The 22,666-nt window shown below is 51.8% G+C and overlaps 1 protein-coding gene and 1 pseudogene across 2 annotated transcripts; one reads left to right on the top strand and one right to left on the bottom strand.

Annotated features, from left to right (window-relative positions):
* Positions 1–502: 502 nt before the first annotated feature.
* Positions 503–10,392, top strand: DDX56 (DEAD-box helicase 56). Of its 2 annotated transcripts, none has more exons than XM_036864326.1 (14): positions 503–591; positions 681–842; positions 1,434–1,594; positions 1,740–1,910; positions 2,024–2,114; positions 2,693–2,937; positions 3,202–3,321; positions 3,832–3,945; positions 4,043–4,137; positions 5,272–5,345; positions 5,472–5,561; positions 6,260–6,365; positions 9,161–9,234; positions 9,646–10,392. In XM_036864326.1, the coding sequence occupies exons 1-14, from the start codon at positions 532–534 to the stop codon at positions 9,721–9,723; spliced, it is 1,641 nt and encodes a 546-aa protein (XP_036720221.1). In that variant the 5' UTR covers positions 503–531; the 3' UTR covers positions 9,724–10,392. The 2 variants fall into 2 exon arrangements, 1 of the variants encoding a protein (XP_036720221.1); XR_005021303.1 differs by having other exon boundaries at positions 513–591; positions 6,195–6,365; positions 9,646–9,710.
* Positions 10,393–10,516: 124 nt separating this feature from the next.
* LOC118901227 lies at positions 10,517–10,955 on the bottom strand (annotated as a pseudogene).
* Positions 10,956–22,666: the final 11,711 nt, after the last annotated feature.

Below are 22,666 nucleotides of genomic sequence, written 5' to 3'. Positions count from 1 at the left end.
GCACTTTTCCTGAGCATAGTAGGTGGCAGAGCAATTAGTGCTTACACATAAACCTGACAGAGATCCTCCAGATGCATAATGGTAGGAAAGGGCGTAGGACTCACCAGTGTTTCCCAAACGTGGTAAGCTACCACCGTAGCTTCCCTGTTCCTAGGTAGTACACAGACGAGCACTCTAAACATTGATGTCTTTGTCAATATAACTAATGCCAGCATTACTGCTAGGGCGAGGCTGCCCCTGCCGCTGGTAACCTTAACCTAGTACGCCATTTGGAGGTCGTGTCAGGGAACTGGCGAGGACCTGAGGGGGGGGTCCCCGCCCGGGGTCCCCGCTCCCAGCCCCCGCCGCCCCTCCCCGAGACCACGGGCCGCACTAGCCACCGCAGCCGCAGAACCCCGGGGAACACCAGAAGCCATGGCTTCCGGGAGGTGCTGACTCCTTTGAAGCTGATTGGTTGCTGCTTTGACCAGCCCACGCGTCATTGCGTGCTCTTCCTGTCGCGCGTGCGCGCTGTCATTACAGAGCAGCAGCATGGAGGATCCCGAAGCGTTGGGCTTCGAACACATGGGCCTGGACCACCGGCTCCTACAGGTACCGGGGAGGGCTGAGGAGCCGGGCCGACGTGGAGAGGGGCGGCGGCAGGGCAGCGCGCCGCCTGAGCCGTCCTTTGTCTCCTCTAGGCCGTCACCGACCTGGGCTGGTCGCGACCCACGCTGATCCAGGAAAAGGCCATCCCACTGGCCCTGGAGGGGAAGGACCTCCTGGCTCGGGCCCGCACGGGTTCAGGGAAGACCGCCGCTTATGCTATTCCGATGCTGCAGCTGTTGCTCCACAAGAAGGCGGTGAGTTGGGGGAGGGGCCGGGGAAGGGAGCCGCAGGCGTCTGAGTGGCGTTGTGCCCTCTTGGAAAGCTGTGCCCGCCACCCGCACGCCCCCAAGTCTTTCCCAAGAACCGGGTTTTCTTCTGACCTCTTACGCGTGAAGCGTGGTCTGAGAGAACCTGTTGGTTTTGTGGTAAAACGCTCTGGGCTGGGATTCAGGTTACTTGGGTTCTAAGTCCGGGCCCTGCGACCACCATTCTTTGTGTAATCTTGAGTAAATCGCTTTCTCTTGTTTATACTATAAAAAGTAGGCACATTTTCTCCTCCCATCTGTAGGATTATTGTGAAAAGTCAATGTCACAACTGGTACATTTTAAGTAACTTTGTAACCATAAAGTAAGTTATCCTTTTTGAGGTCAGTGCCTGGGAAAAGAGTCTTCTATCTGCATTCTGAGGTGGGTAAAGTAAGTGAAGGGTTGACCAGAACACAACTGGATTGTCGTGAGGAAGTCACAGCAGTTGGGTCAGATTGTCTGGAAGAGGTAGAGAAAAGCATGCAGTGGCCGTGATGATGTGAACCGACTGGCTGAAGTCTTTAATTCGTCTCTTGCAGACAGGCCCCGCGGTAGAGCAAGCTGTGAGAGCCCTTGTCCTTGTGCCGACCAAGGAACTGGCACGGCAGGCCCAGTCCATGATTCAGCAGCTGGCTGCCTACTGTTCTCGAGACATCCGGGTGGCCAATGTCTCAGCCGCTGAAGACTCAGCCTCTCAGAGGTGGGTGAAAGCAACAGGGCTGTAGGGGAATGAGTTTGCACTGGGATGTGGGTTTGGGTTTATGTGCAGCAAGAAAGAGGGCTAATCCAGGGTGAGGTCCCAGCTGCTACCCTCTCCCCAACACTGAGGTGTTGCCCACCTGCAGAGCTGTGCTGATGGAGAAGCCCGATGTAGTGGTGGGGACCCCATCCCGCATATTAAACCACTTGCAACAAGACAACTTGAAACTGCAAGACTCCTTGGAGCTGCTGGTGGTCGATGAGGCTGATCTTCTTTTCTCCTTTGGCTTTGAGGAGGAACTCAAGAGTCTTCTCTGGTAAGGAAAAGGGGTTGTGAATAGACACTAGGACCTAGAGCGAGGGGGCCAGTTCCTCTGCCACAGTTAGAGGCTTTGGAGCTGGTGTCTGATGGGGCTCCGTTTCATTTTAGTCACTTGCCCCGGATTTACCAGGCTTTTCTGATGTCGGCTACTTTTAATGAGGATGTACAAGCACTCAAGGAGCTGGTACTGCATAACCCGGTAAGGGCCCCGTGGAAGCATCTGGAGGCGTTGACATGATACTCAAGGACTTGCTTCTCCCTTCTCAAAGGAACCCTTTGTTATTTGGGGTGGGAAATTATTGGTTTAGCATTCCTGGTTCTGATGTACTAGAAGCCAGTAGCTGTAAACCATCCCCCTATCCCCCAACCTAAAATCACTATGTAGTTCCAGATGTCTGCTGGGGGCTTCAAACCATGCTTTGCCTAAAGCCTGAAAAGGGACCCCCACGGGGCACAAAGGCTACTTTGAGCAGCAGGGCTAAAGTTCTCACCTTATGTGAACTTTACTCTTCAGAAAGGTTGCTGCTCTAGGGGTTCTCTCCTCACTACAGTAATTTATAGTGTTTCTCTTTGTTCTGTGCCCCAAATGTTTGTGTGTAGTTTTATGTTCTCTGTGCACTACAACGGTTAGCGTGCTTTGAATTCTTACATTACACAGTTGGAGGGGACCCAGGGTGCCCTGCACTAACACGTTTGTGCTGGGGTTTGTGAGCCAGTGGCTTGCAGTAGCATTTCTGTCTTCTTTTCTTTCCTGACCACAGGCCTGTCCTCCCCTAGGTTACCCTCAAGTTACAGGAGTCCCAGCTGCCAGGGCCAGACCAGTTACAGCAGTTTCAGGTGGTCTGTGAGACTGAGGAAGACAAATTTCTGTTGCTGTATGCCCTGCTCAAGCTGTCATTGATCCGGGGAAAGTCTCTGCTCTTTGTCAACACAATGGAGCGGAGTTACCGGCTGCGCCTGTTCCTGGAGCAGTTCAGCATCCCTGCCTGTGTGCTCAATGGAGAGCTCCCACTGCGCTCCAGGTGTGTCATCTCCCGTGTGTTGGTTGAAGATAGTGCCCAGGCTCTGGGCTTGACTGATCCTCGCTGACTTTATCTGTCACAACTCTGCGGTACCTACTGTAATTCCATCCTCATTTTAGGAGGTTGAGGCACAGAGATTAAGTCGGGGAAGAGTTGAAGAAGAGGGAAGAGTCAGAAAGGGTGACCGTTTTGACCAAGCAGGGGGCGGGAGAGGGACCTCCAGCCTGCTCTTGGGGCTCACTTCCGTCTGCTCTCGGGCCACAGGTGCCACATCATCTCACAGTTCAACCAAGGCTTATATGACTGCGTCATAGCAACAGATGCTGAAGTCCTGGGGTCTCCGGTCAAGGGCAAGCATCGGGGCAAAGGACCCAAGCGGAACAGGTGAGTGCACGCTTCTCTCCTCCCAGCCCTCCCCAGGGAGACCCGCTTTTCAGCCTTTCAGAAGACTGTGAGTGTGGGGGAAGGGACTGAAGGGCCAACACACGTGCTCCATGGGCAGCATGAAGGGCCAGACTGCCTGGTTTGTTGGCGCGCCATCATCCTGTGAGGGGAGGCGGCCCAGCCTCCAGTGGCTGTGACTTTTGGGAAGGATCTTTCTTCGGGGGAAAGAGGAGTCCCCAGTCTCTGTCTGCCTAACGGGTTGGCTGGCTTGGAATTGTTCTCAGATTGCCTGTGGGCAGTGTTGGCCCAGAGCTGAGGTCAGAGCCCGGTTTGGCTGCCCCCACTACCCTAGTTCCTGTTCCAGTTCTGATGCTTAAGAGTCTTACACGTGTCAGGGTCCGGTAGTTCCATACAAGGCTTTGTGTAGAGATTTTGCTGATTAAATAAGCTTGAGAACGTGTTCTTGGAGGAGAGGAGGGGTCTGTCTGAGGTTGGGGCGTTTTCCTGCAGGGCCGCTGATCCGGAGGCTGGTGTGGCCCGCGGCATAGACTTCCACCACGTGTGTGCTGTGCTCAACTTTGATCTCCCCCCCACCCCCGAGGCCTACATACATCGGGCCGGCAGGTAGGAGAACTGGGGCGTGGTAGGCTGGGCACCTGGATGGAGGGCACACTGTAGGACACATAGCCAGAGACACGGGCTGGGCCGTCTCTCCTTGCAGGACAGCGCGTGCCAACAACCCAGGCATAGTCTTGACCTTCGTGCTGCCCACGGAGCAGTCCCATCTGGGCAAGATCGAGGAGCTTCTCAGCGGAGGTAAGAGCCCAGCTCTCACTGGCCTGCGCCAGGGCCCGGCTTCTGCCATGACACCGCAGACCCGGTGGTGGTGATGGCAGCAGGGACGCCGGCACGAGCAGCAGCCCCCCGCACACTTGGCCACGCTGTGCGCCGTGTCCCTCCGCCTGTCCTTGCCCTTCCCTGGGTGGCAGGCACTGTCCCCCTTCACCGTCAAGCCAGCTGAGGTCCAGAGCCATCATGTAATTGGCCAAAGTCATGTTTATTCTCTGCCTCGTGGGGCAGAAGGACCAAGGGAAGAGGTTTGGCAGACAGGGTGGGACTGGTGGCATCTTAGAGAAGACCCTGGGAGAGGGGGCTGCTGGGGGTTTCTGCGCTGGCGCCTTCGGGAGGTCCTGCTGTAGCGGGGCAGCCGGGCAGCGTTCCAGGCTGCAGGAAGAGTGCGCTAGCCGGGGCTGGGCAGGGCTGCTCCACCGTCCAGCAGGTTATGGGGGAGGGTCCAGCCTGGCTTCTTGTGGGGCCTCACTGCTGCTCGCCACACGGGCCGAGAAAGGACATGCTCACCGCCTGGCATTGAGCCCTGGCCTTGTGTAGAAGGTGGCCTGGGGCACCGCTTGACGGGGGATCGAGGGACGACTCTGGGCCTTGCTTCTCTGTGCCCTGGTTTCCTTACCTGAAATGGGTGACGCCCCTGTTGCACCGCCAACCCCCCCCGCGTCCCCCCGCCCCGTCTTCTTTTGTCGTAAACATTGAGTGACCCAGTACGCTACTATGACAGACCAGCGTCTGAGTGAAAGGGCCGGTGCTCCTTAGTGCTCCGCGGCTGTCATCACGGGGACCTTGGGGCTGGAGTAGCCTTGGAGGAGGAGAGTGGGCGGGGGGGCAGGTCCTGAGGCTGAGAGACGTGACAGGAACCCAGGACGTGGGGACAGCACGCCGCCCTGGCCACAGCAGAGCGGGTCGCCTGTCGTGAACTGTCCGTGAGACCCAGGTTTTCTTGCGCACGTGTGCGCTGCGGGGAAGGAGTGGGCTGGCTCCCCGGCTGCCTCGCCCCAGGGAGTGGGTGTGGGTGTGGGAGGCTCTAAGCGGTAGGCCCCCACTAGACCGCAGCCGGAGCCTTCAGCCCGGGGAGCCTCACTGCCGTCTCCTCCACAGGGAACGGAGCCCCCGTCCTGCTTCCCTACCAGTTCCGCATGGAGGAGATCGAGGGCTTCCGCTACCGCTGCAGGGTGAGCGGGGCCCCCTGGGAGTACTGGGGCTTCTTTAGGACCCAGCGTCAGGCCCTTGCTGCTGAGCACCCCGGCACGAGGGCTGGCTCCAGCCCCGCCGTCTTGACCTTTGGTATCTGCCCCCAGGACGCCATGCGCTCAGTGACTAAACAGGCCATCCGCGAGGCGAGGCTGAAGGAGATCAAGGAGGAGCTTCTGCACTCCGAGAAGCTCAAGGTGAGGGGCCCTGGGGAGGGAGGGGCGGGGCTTCAGGGCATCGCCCTTCCAGGAGGCTGGCCCAGCTATGATCGTGAGAGGCAGTGAACTGGACAGCTAGCTGCGCCTTCAGCAGGTCGGTGGGGAGGAAACAGGCCAAGAGCGGGTGAAGGACGCCAGCTGTCCTGTTGGGAGGTGAATCAGCCTGGCCTCTGTGGTGGACAGTGGCCGTGTCCATCAGAATCACAGCTCCTGGAGTTTATTCTCTTGACGTGCACAGTCGCACGTGTGCCCGCGTTCGTCATGATTCCCCAGGTGGAGACACCCGGGAGTCCTCCACAGAGACGCGGGAAGCCAAGTCGGGTGCATCCACGCGGTGCGTGTTACACAGGAAAGGAAGAGGCGGCTGCTTGTGTGTCAGTGCAGGACGGCCCGTGGGGTGATGATCAGTGAGGAGGGTGCGGCAGTCTCCTGGCCTCCCCACAGAGAGGGGAGTGGGAATGGGGACACATGCCTTCCCGCGCGTGCAGAGCACGCGAGGGGAGATGAGAAACCACATCAGGAGCTGGCTCTGGAGGGGGACCAGGTGGCCACAGGTGAAGGCGGTGTGAAACCTTAGCCCTTGAAATTCTGAAAGACCGATTCCCTGTTCAGAAACTCCCCTGTGAAATTGCAAAAGGAGGACTGACGCTGCAGTGCCCGCTTCTCTCCCCTGCCAGACGTACTTTGAAGACAACCCCAGGGATCTCCAGCTGCTGCGGCACGACCTACCCTTGCACCCCGCCGTGGTGAAGCCTCACCTGGGCCACGTCCCTGACTACCTGGGTGAGCAGGGCTGGGGGCGGGGTGGGCGTTTGTCCCTCAGCTGCCGTGCACTGGGCTGACACAGGACCACGGGGACTGGGCAGCAAGCACGTGCACAGACACAAACGCCCCTCTGTTCACTCGCTCGAACTCACCCGCACAGCCTCCTGGGTAGGCATTGCTCTCTCTGTTGGGGAGACAGGAAACCGGGCATTCAAGGCCAGGGTTTTTCGCCCCAGAGCCTGGCCCAGTGAAAGAGCGAGCCAGTACCTGGCCAAGCAGCCGCCTGGGCGTGGAAGGGAGTGACCAGGTGCGGGGGGGTCGCAGGTAAGAGGCAGTGCTGCTTGTGCTGGAGAAGACTCGGGATTAGTGACCGGGCCAAGCCGGGGGTGGGGTGGCTGGAGTCTCTGGAGCAGTTGGCGGAGGGGACAGAGGACAGACCTTGTGGGGACAAGGGGTGTCTGGGTTGCAGCTGTGAGGACAAGAACGGACCCTGAGATGGTTTCTATGATGTAGAGGAGGCCAAAGCCCAGCTGAGGTGTTCAGGGGCCTGGCTCCATTTACACCTGGGTAACGACGTCCCGTGTGGCTTTGGTAACGGATATGTGTGACTTCTGTGCTGAAGGTGCTTAAAGTGGCTTAAGGAAGAAGAGTGGTGAGTGCAGGCCCCCTTCCCCAGCACCCCCCTGGATTGGCATAAACTGGCAGGTGTGGCAGGAGAGGCCCCAGCAAGTGGAAGGGAAGGATCCAGGAGATACGGGAAAATACCAGGTTCCCCCAGGACAGTGAGCTGGCGGGGACACCAGCAGGGGTCCTGGTCTGCGGAGTGAGAAGGGAGCGGGGAGAAGGGGTGGGAGCGCTCTCGGGTAGCTGTGAGGTGGCTGCAGCGTGTGGCAGCCTGAGGTGGGATCTCAGTTTCCTGAGCGGGAATCGAACTCGGACCGTGGTGGTGAGAGCGGCGTATCCTAGCCCCTAGACCGCCAGAGACTAGTAGTGCCTAGGAGCAGGGCCCTGGCTTTTGTCTGCTTTGAAGAAGGAATTCAGCAATTCTTTAAAATTCAGCAAAAAGTAGTGAGGTAAGTAAAGTTTTATTAGGAGGGAAGATAGGTGCAGAGGAAGCATGGGTGGGCTCAGAGAGAGAGAGAGAGAGCACGAGCCAGCCGTGAGCTTTTGGGGTGGTTTAAATCACTTACATGGAGGCAGTTTTCCAGTTTTCATCTGGCCAGTCATCTTGCTTTATCTGGCTCCAAGTCCATATCTGGTCTGACTGAGGGCCCTGCCAGATGTGCACGTGCATCTTTTAGCCACGATGGATTCCAGCACGAGGGTTTTTGGGAGGTTAGCAGACCATATTATGGTCTAGCGCCCCCTCCCCTGAGGAACTGTTTTGATCATGCATAGTCTGGGAGGTCTCCTTGACCCCAAGAATGAGAAATATGTGGTCTCCTTATTTTTTACCTAAGCAGGGCTTAACCTCTCTCTGTTCCTGCCATTCCCGTTACCTTGAGGTGTCCACAGGAGACAAAGACCAACTGCTTATCCTGTTCCTATTATTATCTTTATTTTCAAAGTGTAAACAGGAGGCTAGTTGTAAATGTCTAACCTGGGGCCCATCTATCTCCTGCTTCAGGAGAGAACTCCATCCTCTCTGTCACAAAGGAGCAAAGTCATTGCCAAAAGCGTGTGACCTAAAGGGGTCAAGGTGATGTGGGAGGGTGTGGCGGTGTGATGCCCAGAGGCCTGTCAGGACCTGTGTGGCCTGACCGGATGGGACCCTGTGCTGGGCCATGGGCAGGTGGGAGTGACAGCAGAGCCCAGGGATCATGTAGCAGGTCACGAGCAGTGATGGTGGCACCAGACAGGTGAGGAAGGATATGGGAGGAGGGGCCACACAGGAAGAAATTACATGTAGGGTTTTTTTGTTTCGGCAGCATTTTTTTTTTTTTTAATACTTATTTGGCTGCACCGAGTCTTAGTTGTGGCATGCAGGATCTTCGTGTGGCATGCGTGATCTTTTTTTTTTTTTTATAAATATTTGTGCTTTTTTTTTTTTTAATTTATTTATTTATTTTTGGCTGTGTTGGGTCTTCGTTTCTGTGCGAGAGCTTTCTCTAGTTGTGGCAAGCGGGGACCACTCTTCATCGCGGTGCGCGGGCCTCTCACCATCGCGGCCTCTCTTGTTGTGGAGCACAGGCTCCAGACGCGCAGGCTCAGTAGTTGTGGCTCACGGGCCTAGTTGCTCCGCGGCATGTGGGATCTTCCCAGACCAGGGCTCGAACCCGTGTCCCCTGCACTGGCAGGCAGATTCTCAACCACTGCGCCACCAGGGAAGCCCCATGCGTGATCTTTAGTTGCAGTGTATGGGATCTTTAGTTGTGGCATGTGGGCTCTTAGTTGCGGCATACGGGAACTAGGTCCCTGATCAGGGATCTAACCCGGGCCCCCCCTGCATTGGGAGAATGGAGTCTTAACCACTGGACCACCAGGGAAGTCCCAGCATTTTCTTTTTTCTGTTACATACTTACTGTGACAAATTTAAATACTGTAAAGAAGTGTTTTAGACAGTGAAAGTCCCCAGAATCCCACCCCTGGGGATAGCTGCTCTTCTGGCCCTGTGCATGTGTGATAACAGTCGTGTGTTCTTAGGTGTTTTAAGTGTGGACTGGAGTGCCAGGCACTGGCTCAGAGTGGGGGAGAGCACCCTGGGAGCCAGCTGGAGGGTGGAGCTGGCGGGCTCTCGGACGCTGGCTGCGGAGAGGGGCTGGGAGCTGGCGCACAGGGTGGGCGGTGGCCGCTGAGCCAGATATCTCTTCCAGTTCCTCCTGCTCTTCGCGGCCTCGTCCGCCCTCACAAGAAGCGGAAGAAGCCCCCTTCCTCTAAGAAGGCCAAGGTATGTCCCCTGGAGCCTCGGTGATAGCTGCAGGGCTCCCCTCCCACCTTGTTCCACTGTCGCCAGGATGTGCTCGCCCCTTGCCCTCAGGAGGGAGGAGAGAAGTCCCGAGGACTGGCGCCAAACTCCAGGCCACTGATCAAAGTTGTGGGTGCTGGGGCTCTCCCTTGGCCACCCACGGGGCAGCTTCAAGAGCAAAGGGGGACCTGCTGTTCTTTCCCCACTGCCCTCCCCATCCTCCAAGCTGCAGGAGGAAGGTGGGCCCCTGCGGTGTCCACAGCAGCTCCTGTCCTTGGCTCACGGCCTGTATGGCTTGCCAGGTGGCCACGGCACCCCCTTCTCTGAGTCTGTCTCCTTTTGCGCACACGGACATCCGCTCGCCACAGCTAATCTACCGTTTTGCCCCCACAGAAGGTGAAAACCCAGAACCCACTGCGCAGCTTCAGGCACAGAGAAGAGAAGCGCGGACCCACAGCAGCGCCCTCCTAAGCTTGTCCGGGGCCTCTCCCGGGGCTGAGCACAGAGTGTGGAGCAGGCTTCCCAGCCTGGAGGGAGCTTGATTCCCGCACCGGATGGGCTGGATTCAGGGCAGGCAGCACTGTGGCCCTCTAGATTCATGGCCAGGATGGTGCTTTGCCTTTAACAGCAGAATAAAAATCCTAGCTGCCCTGGTTTGTGCCTCCTGCCTGTAGGAAGGGGCCATCCCTGGAAACCTTGGGAATCAGAAACCACTTCCAGTAAGCAGTGCCTGGCTCTCTGCCTGCCGTGTACGGTGCCTCCTTGGCCAGAAGAGGTCAGCCATGCCATGCTGCAACCTGGTGCCTTCGGGCCCAGGAGACACCTGCCCTCCCGCCGGCAGCTCCGGCCTTCCTGTCTAGGATCAGGCTGACAGCCTCCCTTCCCTGAAGCTCGGAAACGACTTCTCACCTGCCTGCCGGGAAGATGGTCCTTCCCGACGACACCTCTTTCTCCAGACGTGGGTACGTTGTGAATTCAGCCTTCCACTCTCTCAGGCAGCCAGGGACAGCTGTCCCCTCCCCAGACTGCTCCCTGCTCTGCTACGTGCAGCACACCTGGGTGCGGTTTTTGTTTTTGTTTTTTCTTTCAGTTCAAACTCATTTTCCTTTCATTAAAGTCCAAGTTATCGATACATTACGTGGTTTGGTACTCAAAAAGGAAAACTTGTTCAGGTAAGGTAGTATGTTGTCGTCAGTATTTCCAGGTGATTGTTTACAATCAAGTAGCATTATCAGTAAACCCTTGGGAAGCCCATCCGTGGGGTTTACACTTTGTCAAGGCGCGGTTCCTCTGGAGTGGAGATTCCCAGTTCATTTAAAGTTTGTCTAAGTTCCTGGATGACGTAAAGGTAGATTTCCTTATGAGGTCCTGCTTTGACCTTAACCTCTAGAATGTGAACTGCACTAGCAAAATCATTTAAGTGTCTGCACGCCTGCAGTGATTTTGCGTTCTGGAACCAGATCATAGCCAACTAGCATGTTCATCCGTTTATGCAATTGCCAAGCATCAGTGTCTGGCTTGCTGAAGTATGTCACCCAGCGAGCATCCCACTCCTGTCTCACGTGACCCACGGGACTAGCAGCGAATTGGCTGGCTAGCGGCAGCGGGGCCGGGGCTGGAGCGGGGTGCAGGAGGACTCGAGGGCTGGTCCGGGCGACTGCGGCCGCTGCTACCGAGCGCCGGCGGTCAGCAGCGCCTAGCATGATGGCGATGGCGGCGCAAAGGTTAAGGCCGAGGAGAAGCTGGGTGTGAGCTCAGGGCCACTCAGGAGCTCGTGGGGGCCGGACTCCACCTGGGTTTTAAATGCACGAGTGGCAGTGTGACACCCACATGCCCTGTTCCTTTGCTCTCAGCTCAGCTGCAAGGCTCTAACAGTAGAGGGTCCCAACCCCCATCCGGGCCTCCCAGCTGCTGTCTGGAGGAGGGGGGACGCTGATGACTCAGTGCCCTTGATTGTGCCGGGGAAGAAAGTCAAAAGTGCTTGAGTATTTCGTTCAGAAAGAAAACCAGGCATCAGCGCAAGCTGGTCTGCATGGCGGGAGGAGCCTGGGTCTCTGGCTGCTGTTACGGTATGGTGGGATTGGGGTTGGTGGGACCTCAGGTTCGGGGTCTCCACACTTCCTGCCCCGTTCTGAGGATTTCCAGGGAGCCAGGGCGTGCGTGGTAGGGGCTGCTGCTCGGGTGGGATTATCAGTGAGTGCAACAGTAGCCCGTGCAACGCGGCCAGCGTTCCTGCGGCCTGCCCTGGCTCGGGCACCCTGCGGAGGTCAGTCAGTGGAGCTGAACAGAGGTGGCTGCTTTATGAGTGTCTGCTGGGTCCCAGAGCTGTACCAGGAGCGTTGTGGGTGTCACTGCGTGTGGGAGGAGCCGGCCTTGGAGAGCATCCTGGCCCCCGCCTGGCTGCTGCCTTCAGTCCCTGCCAGACCTCCCCACCTGCTGCCTGCGGCAGGTGAGGAGCTGAGGCCTGGCCCTGGGGACACGAGAGAGAGCCCGGGACATCGAGGAGGCTGTCTGCTCTACAATGCTGTGCCAACCTTGCACTGTAACCTTCCCTGTCCCTCTGACCCTGCCACCTCCAGGCATCCCGGCCAGTGAGCTTACATCCAGAATCAGCCCGGATGCAGGAGAGTGGGCGCCTCGGGTTTCCCCAGTGATGTTCCTTCTCAAAGGGGCCTCTGCTCTGGGCTGTGTTCCCAGCTGGGGACAGAGCTGGGGCCTTGTGGCCGCGTGCTAGTTGCAGGCTGTGTGCCGAGACCCGTGCTGAGCGTTCTACCAACATAAGGCTACTCCCGATTCCTAGGTGGGAGGCTGAGGCTCAGAACTTAGCTGGCGTCAAGGTCACAGGGCAGGTGACGGCAGGATTTGGAGGTCAGCACAGGCCTGCCCTGGTGTCTCGGGCTGGCCCGGTGGTCCGCGCCCGCGGAGGAGTAGCCGGCGCTCTCAGCAGCATGGGGCAGGTGCCATCCTAGGCACTGTATTGCATAAGCCTGGGCTGTGTTTACATAACCCTCGCTCAGCTGGAATGGGCCCTGGCACTTGGTGGGGTCTGAATTGGGCGGGTTGAAGAGAGTGGTGTGCCCCCATGCCCTGGGTCTGCAGAGGGAAGGTGTACGGATGTCTCATTCAGTCACACAGCCTTGGGTGGAGGCACCGCTGTCCATTTACACGTGGGGAAACAGGCCCTCAGAGGTTGAACTTGTGTATCTGATACGAAACCTGTGCCCTTGATAAGCACGTCAAAAACAGAACTGGACAGGCCCTGGGACACAGGCGTGCACGTGATGGGTGATCTGGGCTTGGAAGGAAAGAGGTGGGGTTAGCCTGCCTTAAGCTCAGCTTCATTGAGCAACAGATAAGCTTGGCCTGTTTCCAGCCGTTTCCAGTCTGGCTAGGCACAGAGCTCACGGCAAAGGGGGCAGCAGCGTGCAGGGACTTTCTCCACCCCTGGCTGGCCTAATCCCACCCATACGTAGGCTTGAATGGGTGCCACTGTGTTCCTGGCCGTGGGCTAGGGTCTAGGGGAGATGGACAGAGCACAGCCCCTGCATGGGAGGAGCTTTAGCGGGGTCAAGCACCAAGCTTTCAGTGCATCCCATCCTCCCCCGAGCTGCAGACTCCTGAAGCACCTTTCTGCTCTGCCGGCACTTGTTGGAGCTGCCAGGTGCAGGTGCTGGGCTGGGGGCAGGAGGGAGCGGGCCGGGCCCTCCAGCCAGCACACTGGTGGCTAGACTGGCACCCTTCTGGGGCGTCCACAGTGCCAGGAGGGTTACCTGGGGCCTCACCCAATTGGAGGAGTCCGGTGAGACTGGAAGGGTGGGGGGAACAGCAGTTCTGAGAGGGAACAGCGTGTGTAAGTGCTCCGGGTGGGAGGGAACCCAGCACATCTGAGGATGAAAAGAAAACAAAAGCGGTTGCCACCAAAACAGGGAAAAACTGAAAAACTAACCTGATTTATTTTAAAAAGACAATAGTCACATGTTAAAAATTCAAAAGACACCAAAAGGTGCCAGTGGATTTGAAGCAGGAGAGCACCCTGATCAGATTTAGCCACGGTGATAACGCATGGGAGAACAGAGTGTCCCTAGAAACCTCTGGACCCAGAGCACGAACCAGTTCAAGTGCATTTCCCATTCCAGCTAATTCTCTCCCCATCTGCTGAGGATCAGTGACTCAGCCTTTGGGGAATCAGTTGTTCTCGGGACTTTGGTCTTTAGCGGCAGTTTCTCCTGGAGGGAGGCAATGTCGATCGAACTGAATTCGTGCAGGGAGGCACCCCTGCCAAATGCCATCCTCTTTTCCCCGGAGAAAAGCCTTAGGGGCCAAGAGCCACTTCTCGTGTGTTCACTACAGCCATGTTTATGTGGAAAAAGAAGACGTGATCCTTCTGGGCAGGAAAAGTCACCTCTGCCCAGCCTCCCACGGTGCGCCAGGCACCTCGCTGGGCAGACTCAACCTCACTCAGCTCAGAAGCTCTTCAGAGCTCTAGTGTCTGCCCACGAATCCATCCTCAAGGCCGCTGAGAAGCAGTGAGATCGACGTGGCACGGCTGAGCTGGAGAGCATGGGCATATCCGAGGTCTTCAGACCAGCTCCAAGAGCTGCCTTTGTGGCACCCGAGATGTGCCAGCCCGGCCTCCAGGGAAGCGCCTCGCTTTTCTTGGCCTCCTCTGGGGTCTCAGCTGTAAGTGGGTGTATAGTGGCCTCTCCGAGTGTCCCTGTGTGTGGGATGACCCAATGAGGCTTGGGAGCCCCTGTCCCCCAGCGCTCCCCGCCCCGTGCCTGGCTCTGCGCTAGCCCCTGGGTCCCGTGGGACGGCTCTGCACACAGCGCCCTCAAACTTGAATGCACACCTGGATCGCAGAGGCTTCTTCTCGGAATGCAGGTGTCATCCCGCAGGTCTGGGACAGGGCCAGAGATTCTGCATTTCTAATAACCTCCTTCCTGTGGGAGCCCAATGCTGCTGGACCCCACACCAGCCCTCGAGAGGCGAGCTTGACTGTCCACACACCCATCCCATTGTACAGGTTGGAAAACTGAGGCTCAGGGAGAGTAAGTAGCCAGCCTAGTGCCAGCCAGCTAAGAGGCAGAGTAGGAGGGTGCTCAGATCAGTGGGCCCCCCTCTGGAACCCAAGGTCCAGCCCTGTCCTGTCCCTTCTCTGAGTCATCTTCATCTGTGAGGGTCAGTGATAAAGGGTGTAACTTTCTAGCCTAAGTATCGACGTGTCCCATCCAATATTTGTGACATACTAAAAAATTATTAGTTGTTTATCTGAAATTTAAATCTCGCTGGGCGTCTTCCTCTGTATTTACTAAATTTGGCAACCCTAGAGTGTGGAACCTTTCTTGCCTGGGCATGGCTTCCTCCAGGAAGACTTCCTGATCCCTGGCCTGGGCTGGGCACCTTTTTCTCGGTGTGTATCTGATACTGCCCTTGACCTCATTAGGCTTGTCTCTGGGGCCTGGTCTCTACTCTGGCCTGGGAGCTCTTGGAAGCATGCACCATGCCAAGTTGTTAGTGGGTTCCTGGGCCCAACCAGGACTCGCCCCTGTTCATTAAAAGCTTTTCCCCGGAGAGTGTCCCTGGTACCTTGAGGGTAATTCATTGTCACAAGCCCCTCTCCCGTCTGAGGCTCTGGAGCACTATTTCCAGTTAAAAGTGGAAGGAAGGATATGCTAAGCAGGCTGGACTCTGCCCCCGATGCAGTGGGCTGGACGCTCCCTCCAAGTCACCTCTGTGACTCAGGGCAGAGACCAGGCCAGGCCATAGTCCTGGGCCATCCTCTCCATGGACCTGCAGGCCCTTCCCCACCTCAGGCTCCGGAGGTGCTGGGCGAGCAGGCTGGGTGAGCAGACTCCCGAGATGCTGGTGGCTGCCCCACTGGGGATGGGGACAGAGGACCAGACAGCCCTGGGCTTTCTGTCTTCCACACCAGTGCTTCCTGACTGCGGCTGAGCTCCAGGGAAAGACAATCTCATACGTTCACTGAAATGCATAGATTGGACCCTTATATGTGCAATATCCCTGCCCCCAGGAACCAGGAACTCAGCTTCCAGGAGCAAAACACGTACATAAGGCAACAGAGAGGCCAAATGCTGTGATGACTAGAGCATGGAGAGCCCGCCTGGGCTTGGGGTGGTGGGCAAAGTCCCCGCCACGCTGAAGAATTTGATGCGAGTTGTGAAGGACAGGCAGGAATTGGGAAGCCATGGAGGGGGCCTTTGCGGCGTCACAGCTGAGCTGGGGGAAAGGGACCCACAGGACACGTGGAGAACGGTGAGCAGGTTAGCTGGCTTAGCAAAGGCTTCGTGGGGCAGTGGTTCTCAACTGGGGTGATCTGCCCCAACGCGGCCTCTGGCAAGGAGTGGAGACAGTTTAGATCATCACATCTGGGGGTGGATGCTACTGGCATCTAGTGGGTAGAAGGAGGAATGCTGCTAAATCCTACAGTGCCCAGGGCAGTCCCCACGAAGAAGAGGTATCCGGCTGAAAATATCAACGGGGCCCTGCAAAGCACCAGTAGGGGATGCTGAGAGCCAGGTGGGAGAGAGCAGGGAATTCCAGGCACATCACTTAGGACTGCGTATAGCTGCGGTAAGAGAAACCCCATGACAGGGATGTAAACGAAGAGGGGTCGGAATAACTGGAGCTGGATGGCCGCAGGGATCCGAGTTCTTCCATCTTCCTGCCCTGCCGTCTTTTTTGAAAATTGTGGTAAAATATACATAACATAAAATTGACCATCTTAATCATTTTAAGTGTATAATCCACATTGCTGAAGTGTGAAGTATATAAAGTACATTCACACTGTTGTGAATTCACCACCATCCATCTCCAGAACCTTTTCACCTTCCCAACCTGAAACTCAATACGTGTTAAACAATAACTTCCGACCCACTCCACGAGCCCCTGGCAACCACTATTCTACTTTCTGTCTCTATGGATTTGACCACTCTAGGGTCCTCATATAAGTGGAATCACAGTGTTTGTCCTTTTGTGTCTGACTTATTTCACTTAGCATAATGTCTTTGAGGTTCATCCGGGTAGTAGCATGTATCAGAATTTCATATCTTTTTGTGGCTGAATAATATTCCAAGCATGTATATGCCACATTTTTATCCATTCATCTGTTGATGGACACTTGGGTTGTTTCCACATTTGGGCTATTGTGAATAGTGCATCAGTGAACATTGGTGTACACCTGTTCCTGCTTTCAATTCTTTTGGGTATATACCTTGGAGTAGAGTAGAATTGATGGATCATATGACAATTCCATGTTTAACTTTTTGAGGAACTGCCAAACTGTTTTCCATAGTGGCTGCACCAGTCTATATTCCCACCAACAATGTGTGAGCTTTCTAACTTTTCCACATCACTAACAACACCTGGTATTGTCCATTTTTTTAATAAAGGCCAACCTACTGGGTGTGAAGTGGTATCTCATTGTGGTTTGATTTGCATTTCCTAATGACTAATGATGTTGAGCATCTTTTCATGTGCTTATTTATTGGTCATTTGTCTATCTTCTTTGGCAAAAAAGTCTGTTCAGGTTCTTTGCCTGTTTTTTTTTTTTTATTTAAAAAAAATTTTTTTTTTTAGATTTTTATTGATTGATTGATTGATTGGGTCTTCGTTTCTGTGCTAAGGCTTTCTCTAGTTGCGGCAAGCGGGGGCCACTCTTCGTCGCGGTGCGCGGGCCTCTCACCATCGCGGCCTCTCTTGTTGCGGAGCACAGGCTCCAGATGCACAGGCTCAGTAGCTGTGGCTCACAGGCCCAGTCGCTCTGCGGCATGTGGGATCCTCCCAGACCAGGGCTCGAACCCGTGTCCCCTGCATTAGCAGGCAGACTCTCAACCACTGCGCCACCAGGGAAGCCCTCTTTGCCTGTTTTTGAATTGGGTGATTTTTTTTGTTTGTTTGTTTTGGGCCTCAATGTACGGCATGCGGGATCTTAGTTCCCCCACCAGGGATTGAACCCGTGTCCCCTACAGTGGAAGCGCAGAGCCCTAACCACTGGACCACCAGGGAATTCCCTGGGTGGGTTATTTTTATTGAATTTGGGGAATTAAAAAAATAGATTCTGCATATTAATATCAATCCCTTATCAGGTATATGCTTTGCAAATATTTTCTCCCACTTTGTGGATTGTCTTTGCAATCTCTTGATAGTGTCCTTTGATGAACAGATTTCAATTTTGATGCATTCCAATGTATCTTTTTTTTTTTTTTACTATTTATTTATTTATTTGGCTGCGCTGGGTCTTAGTTGCGGCATGTGGGATCTTTAGTTGCGGCGTGTGGGATCTATTTCTCTGACCAGGGATCGAACCCGGGCCCCCTGCATTGGGAGCATGGAGTCTTAACCACTGGACCACCAGGGAAGTCCCCAATGTACCTATTTTTTTTTCTTTTACCTGTGCTTTTGGTGTCATAGCAGCAGAAATCATTGCTAAATTCAATGTCATGTAGATTTCCCCCTAAGTTTTCTTCTAAGAGTTTTATAGTTTTCCTCTTTCATTTAGATTTTTGATCCATTTTGAGTTAATTTTTGTATATGGTGTAAGGTAAAGGTCCAACTTCATTCTGTTGCATGTGGATATCCAGTTTTTTCAGCCCCATTTGTTGAAAAAAACTATCCCTGGTCTATATATGTCTTTATTCTGGTACCACACTATTTTGATAACTGTAACTTTATAATAAGTTTGAAACAGAAAGTGTGAGTTTTCCAACTTTGTTTTTTTTGTCGAGACTGTTTTGGTTATTCAGAGCCCCTTGAGTTTCCACACAAATTTCTGCAAAAAGTGTCATTGGGATTTTGATAGGAATTGCATTGAATGTGTAGATCTCTTTGGGTAGTATTAACAACTTAACAACAGTAAGTCTTCCATTCCTGAATGTGAGGTGTGTTCCCATTTATTTGTGTCTTCTTTAATTTCTTTTGATTTGATTTGATTTGATTTAGTTTTTTTACTGAAGTATAGCTGACTTACAGTATTATATTAATTTTAGGTGCACAACGTAGTGATTTGATTTTTTATGTATTACAAAATGATCACCACTTCTTTAATTTCTTTCAGCAATGTTTTATAGTTTTCACTGTGCAGGTCATTCACCTCCTTGGTTGAATTTATTCCTGAGTATTTTATCTTTTGATGCTATTGCAAATGGAATTCTTTTCTTAATTTTCTTTTCAGATTGTTCATTGTTAGTGTATAGAAATGCAACTGATTTTTGTGCAACTGATTTTGTATCCTGCAACTTTGCTGAACTTGCTTATTAGCTCTAGTAGCTTTCTTGTAAATTCTTTGGGATTTTCTATATATAGGATCACATCATCTGTAAATAGAGATAGTTTTACTTCCTCTTCTCCAGTTTGGATATCATCTGTTTCTTTTTCTTGTCTAATTGATCTGGCTAGAATATCAGTACAATGTCAGATAGCAGCGGTGAAAGGCATCCTTGTCTTGTCCCTGATCATAAGGGAAAATTTTCAGTCTTTCACAATTGAGTATGATGTTTGCTGTGGGATTTTTGTAAATGTCCTTTATCATGTTGAGGAAGTCCTCTCTCTCTCTTTTTTTTTTACAATAAATATATTTATTTATTTTTGGCTGCGTTGGATCTTTGTTGCTGCGCATGGGCTTTCTCTAGTTGCGGCAAACGGGGGTTACTCTTTGTTGTGGTGCGCGGGCTTCTCACTGCGGTGGCTTCTCTTGTTGCGGAGCACGGGCTGTAGGTGCACAGGCTTCAGTAGTTGTGGCACGCGGGCTCAGTAATTGCGGGTCGCAGGCTCAAGAGCGCAGGCTCAGTAGTTGTGGCACATGGGCTTAGTTGCTCCACGGCATGTGGGATCTTCCCGGACCAGGGCTTGAAACTGTGTCCCCTGCATTGGCAGGCAGATTCTTAACCACTGCGCCACCAGGGAAGTTGGAGGAAGTTCTCTTTTATTCCTAGTTTTCTGAGTGGTTTTTTGGTGATGAAAGGGTGTTGGATTTTGTCAAATACCTTTTATGCTTTAGTTGAGATAATCATGTGGCTTTTCCCCTTCATTCTATTAATATGATGTATTACATTGATTGATTTTCTTATGTTGATCTACCCCTGAATTCATGGGATAAATCCCACGTGGTCATGATGTACAATATTCTTAATATGCTGTTGATTTGGTTTACTAATATTGATATTTTGTTCAGGACTTTTGCATATGTATTTGTAAGGGATATTGGTCTTTTTTTCTTAGTCTAGCTAAAGTTGAACTAACTCTTGGTTTCATTGATTTTTCTCTATTGTTTTCTAGTATCTATTTTGTTTGTCTCTGCTCTCATTTCTATTATTTCCTTCCTTCTGCGAGCTTTGGGTTTAGTTTGCTCTGCCTTTTCTAGTTTCTTAAGGTGTCCAGGTAAGCCGTTGATTTGAGATCTTTCTTCCTTTTTTAAAAAAATTAATTTTTATTGGAGTATAGTTGACTTACAATGCTGTGCCAGTTTCTGCTGTACAGCAAAGTGAACCAGTTATACATATACATATATCTACTCTTTTTTAGATTCTATTCCCATATAGGTCATTACAGAGTACTGAGCAGAGTTCCCTGTGCTATAAGTAGGTCCTTATTAGTTATCTATTTTATATGTAGTAGTGTGTATATGTCAGTCCCAGTCTCCCAATTTATCCCCCCCCTTTCCCCCTTAGCAACCACAAGTCTGCCCTCTATATCCATGACTATATCTCCATCCTGTAAATAGGTTCATTTGTACTATTTTTTAAGATTCTACATATAAGTGATATCATATGATACTTGTCTTTCTCTGACTGACTTACTTCACTCAGCATGACCATCCTCAGGTCCATCCATGTCACTGCAAATGGTATTATTCTTCTTTTTTAATGTATACATTTATAGCAATAAATTTTCTGCTCATCACTGCTCATCACTCATCACTACATCTCATAAATTTTGGTAAATTGTGTTTTTATTTTTGTTTGTGTGAAGGTATTTTATAATTTTCCTTGTGATTTCTTCTTTGACCCATTACTTGTTTAAGGGTGTGTTAATCTTCACAAATTTGTGAAATTTTCAGTTTTCCTTGTGCTCTTGATTTCTAGTTTCATTCCGTTGTGATTGGAAAAGATACTTTGATGATTTCAATAATTTTAAATGATTAAGACTTATTTTGTGGCCTAATATGTGGTCTGTCCTGGGGAATATTCCATGTGCACAAGAGAAAAATGTGTGTTTTGCTATTGTTGGGTAGAGTTGTCTATATACGTCTGTTAGTTCTAATTGGTTTATAGTGTTGAGTCCTCTATTTCCTTACTGATCTTCTGTTTGGGTGTTCTATCCATATTGAAAGTGAGGTATTGAAGTCTCTAACTATTATTATAGAAGTGTCTATTTCTCCCTTCAGTTCTTTACAGTTTGGGATTCTGTTGTTCTCTGTATGCACGTTTATAATTATTATAGCTTCTGGATGAATTGACCCTTTAGTTAATATATGATGTCTTTCTTTGTCTCTTGTAACAGTTTTCAACTTAAAGTCTATTTTGTTTGATATTAAGATAGCCACTCCTGCTCTCTTTTTGTTACTATTTGCATGAAATATCTTTTTACATGCTTTTATTTTTTTTCTCACTTTATATCTAAAGTTATTCTCAAAGTAGTTGTGGCTCGCAGGCTCTAGAGCACAGGGTCAGTAGTTGCGGAGCACGGGCTTAGTTGCTCCGTGGCATGTGGGATCTTCCCGGACCAGGGCTCGAACCCATGTCCCCTGCATTGGCAGGTGGATTCTTAACCACTGCGCCACCAGGGAAGTCCTACTTTTCTATTTCTCCTCCTCAAACTTGATTATTTCAATTGCTTTATCTTCAAGTTCACTGATTATTTCTTCACATCTGCTGTTGAACCCCTCTAGTGGATTTTTCATTTCAGTTACTGTACTTTTCAGCTCCAGAATTTCTTTTTGATTTCTTTTTAGATTTTCTATCTCTTTGTTAATTTTGTTCATACTTTTTTTTTCTGATTTCCTTTGGTTCTTTGTACCTTTTTCCCTTTGCCTTCTTGAGTATATTTTAGACAGTTGTTAGTTTTGTTTTGGTTTTTTTTTTTGGCTACACTGCACAGCTTGTGGGATCTCAGTTCCCCGACCAGGGATTGAACCCAGGCCACAGCACTGAAAGCACCAAATCCTAACCACTAGACCACCAGGGAACTCCCTAGACAGTTGTTTTAAGATCTTTTCTTATGGGTTTCCTCAGGGATGGTTTTTGTCAATTTTTTTTTTTTTTTTTTGGCCGCACCACGTGGCTTGTGGGATCTGAGTTCCTCGATCAGGGATTGAACCCATGTCCCCTGCAGTGGAAGCTCAGAATCCTAATCACTAGACTGCCAGGGAATTCCCTGTCAATTTTTTTGTTACTTTGAATGGGCATATTTTCTTGTTTCTTTGTATGCATTATCAATGTTTTGTTGAAAACTGGGTATTTGATTATTAAAAATGTGCTAACTCTGGAAATCAGATTCTCCCTATTCCCTAGCATTTGCTCTTTTGGTTTGTTTATGTTTTTACTGTTGAAGTTTGTAGTGGTCTGCTTATGTTTATACTTTTCCAAACTATTTTTGCAAAGACTATTCCTTGTGTGTGCTCACTGAAATCTCTGCTCCTTTAGCTCATGATCAGCTAATGTTTTGGTAGAGATTTCCTTGAATGCCAGGAAGTAAACAAACAAACAAAACACACACACACACACACACAGAGAAACAGAAAAACAAACAAACAAAACTCCACCTCTCCCTTTTTTTCAGATTGGCTCTGTGCTGGGATTATCCTTTAACATTTAGGCAGGCTTGCTCTGAGCCTAGGCATAAGCCCAGGGTGAAAGCGTCAGATCTCTGCAGGTCTTTTCTGGGTATGTGTCTTGTGCTGTGCGTGCATGTGGCTTTCTAAATACCCCTTATACACAGCTGCTTTTGAATGTACTAACTTTCCAAGCTTCTCCTCTGGGCTGTATTTGATCTGTTGTATGTCTCCACTCATAATCCCTTGCCTCAGATGTCTTTTAGGAGCAGTGGCTGTTGCTTTGCCCACGTGACTTCCACTTGACGTGAAAGAGAAGCAAGTGCCTCACATTTCTTTATGTCGTGGTTCTTTAGGTCTCCCCAAGACAGGTTAGAATGTATATACACAGTAATTTGCAAATAAGGGTGCCTCAGCTTCCACTGGTTTGAGGGAGGGGATTAGAAACTGTGTTACCATCACTTCAAGACGAAGACCTCCGCTGTGCCAGAGAGGGGGTGGGGCATGGTTGAGTAGAAACACCGGAAAACTTTCCTACTGTCTTTTTTGGTTTTTTTTTTGGCTGCACCACGTGGCATGTGGGATCTTAGTTCCCCGACCAGGGATCAAACCTGCACCCCCTGCAAT

This window comes from Balaenoptera musculus, chromosome 9 (genome assembly GCF_009873245.2).
Source record: "Balaenoptera musculus isolate JJ_BM4_2016_0621 chromosome 9, mBalMus1.pri.v3, whole genome shotgun sequence".
NCBI lineage: Eukaryota > Metazoa > Chordata > Mammalia > Artiodactyla > Balaenopteridae > Balaenoptera > Balaenoptera musculus.
Note: the sequence above shows the minus strand (reverse complement) of the source record. Positions and strands in the feature narration are given on the sequence as shown.